We start from the raw sequence: 11,500 nt of genomic DNA, 5'->3' as shown, positions 1-11,500 counted from the left end.
TCTCTCTCTCTCTCTCTCTCTCTCTCTCTCTCTCTCTCTCTCTCTCTTGCTCCCATCAACATCCATTTTTAATGATGGAAATGTGTCATTCACACGGAAAATGGGAAAAATATGAGCGATCAAATATGGAAAAAAGCGAGAAGTGACACGAGGAAAATAAAAACAGAATAAATGCGAATTGAACGTGAAACTTTTTATATGTTTAAATTGTATGATGCTTGGACAATTTGATGCGCATTTCATAGAATTCGCTCTTTTTTTTGCAAATAAACTTAAATTAAACGTAAATTTTTGTCTTTTTTTCTGCTGTGTATTCAATTGCTGGAACACAATAAAATTGAAGCACATAATATGTAAATAACATACACTGCGACGGACGGACGGCTTATGTTTTTTTTTTCGTTGGTACCAGCCTCATCGTACTCTTGCTGGCAATTCAATGTTGGCAGCAGTAGAGATGGCTTCACCGAAATAATAAAACGTGCTACATGACAACCGAAACGTTTTGCGCCGGATGAATCCCAATGTTTTTCCATTATTCAACTATTGTATTCCGCTCTCATCTCGTCTCCGCGCTCTCGTTTTGCCTCACAGCAAATGGATGCGAAGCGATTTTCTTGTATTTCGTAACATCAATAAAATGAATTGAAACTACCTGCTTCGGGTTCGGCACGAGGCATATTTATACCATGAATGAAAGGAAAACACAAAACTGTGAAATCCGAAGATTTTTCGGAAGTACGAGTCTTTTGAACCCACTGGGGGCATAAACAATGCAACATGTGACAACATCCGCTTGAGACAAACACAAACACAACCAAGTGTGAAAAGAACAACGAGAATACAATTGCCAAAATGAATGAAAATTCCAGGTAATTGTGTGCGATGAATAGAAAATGGTCGAGTTTTTGGAAAAATCCGAAGTCTACTCTCTCGGCTTATTCAATTTAAAACGGTCCCTAGTGTGACCTTTAGATAGTTCGGAGTGTTTTTTCCTACTGAAGCTAATGTTTTTTTCATACCAACAGAAATACAATCGATACGCTTCCATCGTTTCGGTTTGACACACATTTTCTTCACTTAACACCAACTGCTCAATGTTTTTTCTCTCTCTCTCTCTCTCTCTCTCTCTCTCTCTCTCTCTCTCTCTCTCCCTCTCTCTCTCTCTCTTTCTCCATAACTTCGGTGGCTTTTTTTTTGTTCTTCATGTCTTCAGTGCGACCTTTTTGTTGTCTTAGCCGAGCGAGAGATGCTTGTCGTCAACAGACTGCATGTTGATCAGCAACACCACCGCCAAACAGATACTTTATAATCCTGACAGAAGACGCTACAGTGCACAGCATTGAATAATAATGAAGCAAGTGTTACACACCAACATTGTCTTACTAATGAAGTGAGCAAACGATGTCAGTGTATTGCCATCTTAAAATCCTCGAAAGTAAACTGAAGACGAGAGCGAAAAAATCCTTGCAAACTATCAACACATGTTTTACTTTGGGTTTTACTCTCGATTATCGATAAACTTGATGCTCTCGAAGCAGCGCGCAACGAACCAGCGAACGAAAAAGAGGGGGAGCAAGCGAACAGAGCAATGAAAATAAACAAAATATACACGCTTCAAGGACTAGTCATCTCATCGAAAATTCTCTAGCTATCTATCTGCAGCAAATCCAAAAGTGAGTGCACCGAACATGCTCCGACAACAATGATTTCGTTGTTTAGATATTTCTTATTCAATTTAATGGTGTCTGACATAGAAGCGGAGTATCATGTTTGTTTCACGCGCTGATGTGCTAGTGTTTATTATTTTGGTGTTTGGAAATCACACGAATTTTCTGTAGGGATTGTCTTGATTTCAGTGCGTAGTTCGAATTGTGTTCGTTTTTTGTTTCTCGCCAGAAAATATCGAGCATCACACGTTCGTGCTGTTTTTGAGCTTTGAATTTATTTTCGACAGAATCCCAATGTGCTTTTCAATAATGACACACAGAGCGAACGCAATCAAAATGATTGTTTGATCAATCAACATTGATTTACCATTTAATCGGTTGAAATGTCCACTTTGGTTCTGTTGCGTATCGACCGCGTATTTGTTTGCAATTTGATTAAATGTTCAACGCAATGCAAAAGTAGAATGCTTCACATCGTCATCATCATCATCATCATTAGAGTTTGAGTTTGATGTGAGGAGTATGGGGTGGATTGGGCATTTTGCTGGAAAATTGCTTTTCACGATGAATTTGTAAATAGAAAATCAGGTTGAAGGTAAAGGTCGACACAGTCAGAACCCTCGATGACCGGCGCCTAAACTTTTTCACTCACGCTCTCATCCTTCGAGAACCTTTTTTTCTCATTTCGCTAATTCTTTTCATCGGTGAATTGGAAAACGTAATTGTTATTTCAGATACTTTTAGACTTGATTCACCGGCGAATAGCCTTTGAAATGATGTCAATTGTATAGAAAGGTAGCAAAGCTGAGGATTTATGATGCAAGTGACAATTTGACGTGAATATGAACCTTCCTTATTTTGATGCCATCGACTGAATATCTTCTATTTATATATCGATCGTTGAATACACGTACGAAAATTATGTTTCGTGCCAAATTCCACTCGATAAACTCGAACACGTGTGCGAATGATGGTTGATAGTTCGTTTTGCCTTTTGTTCAAATGTAACATTTTATGTTCGCAACCGTAAAGATTTGCTTTTATGGCATAGAAAATGACGATGAAAAGCTGCTTCACCATATAATCCCTTGATGCTTCTATGCGTGTGTATTTTGTCTTGAGACCGCAATTTGTCAGTTTAATATGATGTGAAAGGTTGAATGTTTTGTCACACACTGATTCAAATAACGAACGGGGAAAAATTGTCATCAAAAATGTGAAAAAAGAGAACGACGAAAATATTATTTCAATCGAATCCAATCAAAATGATTCGGTTTTTCGAATTGAATGAATGACCTGGTTGATTTTGATTGGATGGCACGCTCAATTCATATTCATATCTTCAAGGGAGAATGAGGGGGGAGAGAGAGAGAGAGTGAAAGGGCACAAATCCCAATCCCGTTCTCCATGTGGTACTGTTTTAATTTCACTTGCTTGAACGATCGCTTGAATCGATTATTATAAGTTGTGAGGACGAAGAGCATTTCGTAATGATTTCGAATGAATTTCGTTGAAAGCATACTAAATCCATTTATGTGATCCGGACGCACGATAATGGTGATTCGATAAAGTGTTCCATTTGCTCATCTCATATCTCGTTGTCGTTGTCATCGATTTGGTGTGCTTGGGCAAAATAGTGTGTGTGTGTGTGCCCCTCTTTTCCTATCCATTTCACCAAATTATTTTGCAACATCGGCGCAAATTCCTAATGCATAAATGTGTGTTACGGTTCGCAAGGAATGGCTGTCATCAATCGGGAGAGAAAACGTATGCTAAAGGTAATAAACACAGATGATAATATTCTCATGTTTGATCTTTTCTTTATGCATATACAGGAGGGCACAGCACAACACTCACATACACAAGCTTATCCACTTCGTCTTATGCAAACATTAAAAAGGAACGCATAGACATTACCGATACCAAACCAAATGCAGCACACATTCATTTTCGATCAAGACACACCGACACACACAGAGAGAGAAATGGAGAGAATGAGCAATGCTTTGCAAGTAAAATAATGTTCGAACATGATTCAGCTATCATGCTTTGGCTCGGTTTAATGATGTATGGCAGTACGAGTGAGCGAGTGAACGAGCGAGTGAGCGAACAAAAAAAAACTACAAATAGTTTTATCAAGTTGCACGAATGTTCCGACAGTCGAGAATTTCGTTCGTGATGGTATTTTATTGGAGATAAGGAATACGTGAATTTTGGAGTGTATATATGTGTGTGTGTTTGCTTGAGCGAAAATCAATAGAACGATAAAACGCTATAAATTTTGATGTTAAATTATTGCCGAAGGTGCCTTTCTGTTATCAAAAACAGAGAATCTTGAATAACTTTATTTGGCCCAAAAATAAATTCCATCCATTTCAAATGGTTGTTTCATCATTTACACTCATCATTTGGCCTTAACAAATTCATATTTCATTCGTTCTCTATCGCTCCCACTCTTATTCTCTTTCTCTTTCGAGTTCCGACACATAGGTTGCCGTATTCCAAATGCCAAAACATCCATTTTGAACGGCAACAAAATGTATGTTGGTTGTGCTCTATTTGTGATTCGGGTGGGTGCGCGTAGTTTAGCCGTAAATTACTGAATTGCATTTTTTACACACGGAACACATTCGAAATGAAATCATTGTTCTGGACCCGTTCCTACTGAACGAAATCGTTTTTTTTTAGCTTAGTCTCTATCTCTTTCTTTCCTCTCTCTCGCTCTTTTGTTAAAGTTGCAGAAAGAAATGATTTGCTGGGGTAATCGTCATCTCACGCTCGTAAAGCAAACACGAACCAACGTATCTTGTGCCCATCGTGGTACGTGTGTGCATTTTCCGAGCAAAATTGAAGACTTTTGCCAATGCCAACATGCGGAAGCACACAAACACACAATGTTTTTTTTTTTCATTTGCCTGTGCATAAAGTTTTCCGACATTTTTGTTGCTTCTCTTTCACTGGATCGGATCTTATCTAAATTCGCGTGAGCAAACGAAAATAAAGCTTTTTGTCGAAATGAACATTTGTTTTGGGATCGCATTTGGATTTACAAGCGCTTTTCCGGTAATGAGTCTTTCAAATTTGACAAGACTTGGTTTTCCATTGGCTTCGATTTTCCATCAATTCAATCAATGTGCAATTCCTTTTTCTCTGTTGGTTTGAGTGTGTGTGTGTTGTGCGCGCAGCAAAACGGTTATTGCCATTCGGCACGAATGAATGAGAGAGAAAAAAAAGCAACCGGAATTACAACGGTTCATCAGATTATCGATTGTGTTCAGCAAATGTGAAACTACGGGGAATAAAATCCAAACAATTTGCATTGTTCACAATGCGACCATATCTTTTATCTATCATTGTTTTTTTTTCGACAGTTATTTTCATTTCGCCCCCTTCATTTTACTCTCCTCCTCGCGCTCTCTATCTACATTTTATTTTTGGTATCGATAATCTCTGTAAACTCTCTTTGGCTCGCCGCTTCAATTGATAGTCAAAAGTCAGAGTGAAATTCGTTTCGTTTTTGTGTAATGATTTAGTGGCTGAGCATGGGACATGTTTTTACATCCGATCAACATCGAATATGCTTGATATTCGCTGGCAGGAGAACGTGTTTTCATTACAAAGTGAAAATTTTCTGGGCGCCAGCGAAAACAATGCGCACGAGATATAAAAAAGCGTGGTGAAAAGGGAAGCATTTGATTGGATCTTTTAACCGAATAAATGATGAACAATAATAAAGATACGCAACTGCACTTGACTACAGACACACACAGAGGCACGCAGATAAAAAAACGGGGAAATTAAAAAAAAGTGATGGAACGCTGTGCACAATATTGAAGTGTCCGACTGGAATTGGCGCGAGAGAGAGTATATATTCATGGTTGTGGTTGACTCCATGTTTACGCAATCAATGCATAGAGTGCTAACTGAGCGATACAAAAGCCGCGTCATTCACAAATTCATTCGACTTTATCGGGATGGAATTCTTCAAACAATCTAGTTGTTTTCGAGCTGCTTTTTTTTCTCGGACCGTGATTCACATCGCAAATTGAATTTTCACCACTGCTTTTGCCATCTCTCCATGCCCGATCCCCAAAGCCGATTCTCAGTAAAACTCTGCACAGGAAAAACACATACGCTTTCAGATACACAAATAACGACAGGAAATTCCATGTTGTCTCGAATTTTAATTAAATTCACCTCGGAAAACAGCTCGTGAACGTAATGGCACAAGGTAGAGACGCAAAGAGACAGAGAGTTATAGAGAGAGGAGAGATAGGGAAAGAGGAGAGAGAGAATGGGTGTGCAAATACTCGCGACATAGGAAATGTGTGAAGGATCTATGGCAACGTTGAATGCTCCGGTTGATATGAGAATAATTGCGGTTTGCCATATGCTGGCATGGTATTCACTCATTTATCTCTCGTCTCTGCCGTCTATCTCTCTGCGACCGTGTCTGCGAGTCTGTGAGTCGCGACGTGAAACATGCTCGTGAACGTAAACGATGGCAGATTTATTATAAATGTTACTCAGCCGTATCAGCCAAAGGGTGAGAGACGTGGAGACAATGTGAAATGCATTTTTTGGCACCATATTATCGATGCATGGAAAATCAAAAACAGCAAAATCGTTGCACTACAACAGCAGCAACGTCAGAGGCAACAAAAAATGGGCAAACGGCGATTTTAACGCGTAATCGACAGTTCAGTCCACTATATCTACGATAAAGTGTCACATGGAACGAGCATAATTCATGTTAGTTGTGGACGTTTTTTTTCATCCCAGCCTGTTAATTGGCGTCACGAGGCTATTACATGCCCATTCAAATGTGCAAACCTTGAGCAAACTTTATATAAAATTTATGCTTTGTTTGGCCATTTTTGACAAATTGAATGCTCGTTCCCCGACCACATTTGCCAAAGGCCACTGTATTTTTTTCGTGTTTTTTTCGCCAAAAAACATAACATTTCCATGCATAATATGATACATTTACAATAATTAATGATACATTTTTGCATATTTTATATCGATTTAACAATTAATGTCCAATGATATTCGGGCAGTACAAGATAAAAATTAATTTACCGAGGCTGGGCCAATTTTTTTTCTCCCGTCTGACATTTGAAATTGATATATGATACGAGATGAAAAAAAAAATCCCGCGTTAACTTGATAAAGCTTAGCAAAATCGATTGTTGAAGCTGGCGCATGAATGGTGGTAGCAGTCTCAAATTGTTTGGCCAATAGAAATAACAAGCGTAAATTGATAAAAAAAAGCGAATAAGATTGGATCTTGGACGAACAATATAATCTTTTTGGGCATGTGCAAAAATGACAAACCCGGTCAACGATTAAATTGCAACAAAGGAGGCGAAAAATGATAAAATGGGTGAAGCGTAATTACATTGTTCGGTCTACATATGTTTCGTCGATGAAATAATATGAACGAAACGTGTACCGAATCTGTAATATGATCATTTCGTGTTGGTGTGTGTATGTGTCTGTGTCTGTGTGTCACACGGATGAAACACGGGCAAATGCAGCACAGCGTACAAATGAAATACTAATTACTTTGCTGAATATAATCGCTGACTTTGTAAGACTTAACGAGCTGTTGAATTATTTTTCCCTTCAATTTATTTTCGGAACGCAGCAGCAGCGATCAAGATGAAGAAGAAGAAGAAGAGGACGGAAGAGGGAATGAGTTGACCGTTTGTCGATGATTTGCCCTATCTTAGTCAAGCATGTAGCATTTTCCAATTATGGATGGCATTTCAAATTCGTTGGGAGTTTTCAACACGTGTTTTAATTTCGCGTACACATTCCATTTGCTGAATACGAATTGCGCACAATTATTATTTGGATTTTTGTATGCAGAAAAGAAATTGACATTTGCAATTGAGAAATACGCGCATCTCATCCACTTTTCGCTCGTTCACTCACTTGCACACACAAATGCTGTTCACTTTTTATTATTTCGACGATTTCCGAGACACTGTCAAAGAGATGTGCAAACTTTTGGCGTCACAAGACTGAAGAATGAAAAAATATATATATATCAATTTTACACTTGATTGCTTTGTTTGGCTCCGTTCGGGACTTGTATTATTCGCCCTGCTCTCAACGTTCAATTGAACAATTCGAATGATGCGGCAAAGTGAGCAGTCGTGACGAAAATCAAAATACAAATCGTGCAATTTTATTCCGATGCACTTTGGCATTCAAACTGAATCCTTGTCAATTGGATCATTTTTGCCGGAGTGTAGCGGATATGTTCCGTTCACATCTTGATTTGCTCTCATCCGGATCGGTTGGAATGCACTTGCACACAGCATATTTATGTGTGTACTGGTCCAACAAAAGAGAGACGAAACGGAGTCCGAGGCGAACGAAAGCAGAGAGACAGAGCGAAAAAAAATGGGAATAGAAACAGACGCACACATCTCTTTAATCTGGATAAATGCAAAATTCGAAAGTAATTTCCTCGAATGTCACTCACTGTGCTGAATATACAACTATCTATCTCTTTAGTTTCCAATGAAAATGATGATGAGACTCCCCGGAAGACCGGGAGTGGTTTGCTGGCGCAGCACAAAATACTACACACACACACACACACACACACACACACACACACAAATGCAATTGCACCGACAAATCTTAGACGAGATATGCAAAACTGTAACATTTTCAGCGGGGCCGAGAGAGCAGCAGAAAAGGGAGACGGAAAAAGTGCAATTTCCATTGAAATGCTTATTTCACTTGACATGCACTCAAAAACTAGTCGTTTTTGTCTATTCCCATTCTGCTCGGTCGGAGGACATAACATCATGCGAAACGAATCAAGTCGAGTCGCATCACGTCTTCTTCATTTTTTTTTCTCTCTATTCATACACACATTCCACGGGTTTTATTATGAATGTTTCTGCAACGAATATATTAATTTTGTTTTTGCTCATCTCCAAGCGAGAGCGAGAAAGACAACAACAATCAACTGTCTTAACAAATCATAGCAAAAAAAAGATTACAAATGTTCGCAAACTAACGACTTGGGCGTACCCACTCACAAAGGCGCGCTCGTATCAAAATGTAAGTGACTTTGAATATGCATCCGCATGAAGTGGCCCTATGAATTACATCTCGTAAGAAGAATGTAATTAATTTTAACAGTAATTAAAGGAGATGCGAATGTAAAGTAGAATGCACTCCAAATTACACATACAATTTCGCAACGTTCAGTGATTTTTTTTTTTAATGACATTATCTCACTCGGCAAAGAGAAAAATAACAAGCAATGCGCTGGAGAAAAAATTCATAATAATGATGTTTGCCCGTTTGTAAAATCTTTTTTAAATTACTTGGACCACATCACAAAAGGCTGTTGAAGTGGCTGTTGCTGCTGCTGATATTGCTGCTGCTGAAGCAAAAAGAAGCGCAAACACCGCGTACCATCATAGATGGGTTTGTTTATATTCATTTTGTTGGTCAATGACCGGGCAGTAACCGCTAGCGTTTTTCGGCAAATCCATACATATATACGTACGTGTATTGATGGACGCATATGTGTGCGGAGACACGACCTAACTGCCGACGAGCATAAGAATGAATGTATCGTGTGTGCGCTTGCACACAATTACATGTGCACATGCCAGCAGCGGCGATTGATGTTCATAACACGGCATTATTGTTATTATGAGTTCAGTACGTGTGCAATTTGAGCGCAATTCCTCTCTGTCCTGTGTTTTTTTCTCTCAATTTTTTTTCCTTCATCCAGCTTTTGTAGTAATTGTTCGTTTGGTATTACGTATACGGAAAAAAACATACCTCCCGTGAAAAAAACGCAGGAGAAACGAACGAAAGAATCAAAACTTGCATTAAAAACAATTTCCTTTGTCAAAATGTTGGATCGTTCTCTATCTCGCATGCACATGTTATTATTAGGTTTATTTCTATGCACGTTTCACTTTGCAGCATCCAGCACAATGTGTACGCCTGTGAGATTGCGTTTCGTTGGAATATTTTTTTCTGTTCCGTTTTTGCTTTCTTGGTGTGTTTGTGTTTCGTTTGTGCTGCAAATGTTGCACAAACATTTCAGGTTCTAGCTATTAAAAACAAGTTATTTACTTGTATACGCCTGAAATGTTAAAGAATGCGCATTTCTGTGTTTTTTTTTCTCTCTTCGTTTGTTGGCCCCAGCTCCAAAAATAAAATTGAACAGTTTGCATTGAAATCATACGATTTCGAATGGGAAATAATACGTTGCTGTCTTTGTGATTATGGCTTTATAGCTTAACAATAGCAATACTCGTTCTTCCTTCACTTATGCGGATCGGATTGCTGCGCACCAGCGTCCAGTGCAATTTCAAATAACAATGTTACAATCCCCGAAAATTTTCAAGTACCAATTAAATTTGCGTTCAGTTACTGTTGCATGCATCGAAATTGAAATGGTCAGTTGCACCAATTGCCAATTCAGTCAAATTAGTCTGCGCATTTTTTTCTTTCACTCTTTCAACAATTGTAGTTCTTTTGGTCAGAAAAGAGTACGTTGTTGATTCCATGGGAATTTTCGATGGTCCATTTGTTGCTTAATTTTCCGTATACTTTTCTATTCATACCACAATTGCAAATAGAGTAGGCAAAAAAAACCGCATGAATTTCAATAATACAATTCGAAAGTTGGTTGTACCTCGTCTGCAGAAATGGTGTGCGGATTCATAGCCAATGGATCAGTGCTGCCATCGCGAAGTAGTACATTTCCATTGGTTCCACTTGAATTTCTGTCATCGTGCAAACTAATCGCTTTCCGGTAAACTTTCCTGCAAATGAAAACGAGACGAACGAGAAGAAAAATATGGAAAATTAAATTTGATGACGAAATTGTATAGGAAATATAATAAAAATTCACGATTCAATATATTCAACTACTGCTACACCAAGCACTCATTGCACTAGTAATGTGACCAAAAAAGTGGCAATTTTACACGCTGTTACAATAACAGTAAATAAAGTATTTTATTTAATTTCGATGTTCTATGTACCAATTTGCATCACAGAAATGGTACAAAGTACGTAAAAGGGGTACCCGGTATAGCAACAACAAGAGCAACAATTGAATCGAACGGATTTGTTAGCCACAGCTTTTTGTTCGGAAAATCCATTCAAGCCATTGTGTGTCCGTTGCATGCACAACTTCAAATGCATTGAGTTTGTTCAGCTTCATTAAAATTGAACAAAACCGGGGTTATTTGGGATCTAGCTCAAAAGTGTTCATTATAACGAAATGGTTTGTTGTGCTAATGTATTGTCCGTTGAATTTTACCACCTCCTCGGGAAAAGTGGTACACTGTGGAAAGTGATGAAATCTCTCTGCGAATTCGATTTTAAATGGATCGCAATACCAATTTCTCGGTGTCGGAGCACACACAACATACGGCATGAGAGTGACCGAGAGAGAGAGAGAGAGAGAGAGAGAGAAGGAGAGAGAGAGAGAGAGAGAGAGAAAGAGAGAGAGAGAGAGAGAGAGAGAGAGAGAGAGCGAACGTGCATCAAGTTTATCCCAAAGACTTAAAATCTCACGTCAAGTATTTATGTTCACGGCGGTCGAACAGCATTTGGCTAGAGTAATCAACAATTGCATAATATATGGAAACGACTGGCAATTTATTATGTAAATATGTTCAATGCCCAATGGAAAATACATTTTCACCGGTAAATCGATGCTTTCTCGCACTTATTCGCGCACTTCACATTATACACTTTACACATACTCTCTCACTCACTCAGCATTGCCCCTTTTCGTCCTTCTCTCTCTCTCTCTCCGCCGCTCGCTT

At 38.7% G+C, this 11,500-nt stretch overlaps 1 protein-coding gene across 4 annotated transcripts in view; it reads right to left on the bottom strand.

Moving 5' to 3' along the window:
- LOC129565569 (uncharacterized) overlaps positions 1-11,500 on the bottom strand; it is a 104,060-nt gene that overhangs the window by 15,781 nt on the left and 76,779 nt on the right. For all 4 annotated transcript variants that reach the window (XM_055440583.1, XM_055440579.1, XM_055440580.1 and 1 more), the window contains one exon: positions 10,357-10,486. In XM_055440583.1, the coding sequence (XP_055296558.1) occupies positions 10,357-10,486 (130 nt within the window). The remainder of the gene's footprint in view (positions 1-10,356; positions 10,487-11,500) is intronic.

The sequence above is a fragment of the Sitodiplosis mosellana genome, unplaced genomic scaffold (genome assembly GCF_009176505.1).
Source record: "Sitodiplosis mosellana isolate CC-2019 unplaced genomic scaffold, AAFC_SMos_1.0 Smas_scaffold_3, whole genome shotgun sequence".
In the NCBI taxonomy this organism is placed as follows: Eukaryota; Metazoa; Arthropoda; class Insecta; order Diptera; family Cecidomyiidae; genus Sitodiplosis; species Sitodiplosis mosellana.
This window is presented reverse-complemented; position numbering and strand designations above follow the sequence as displayed.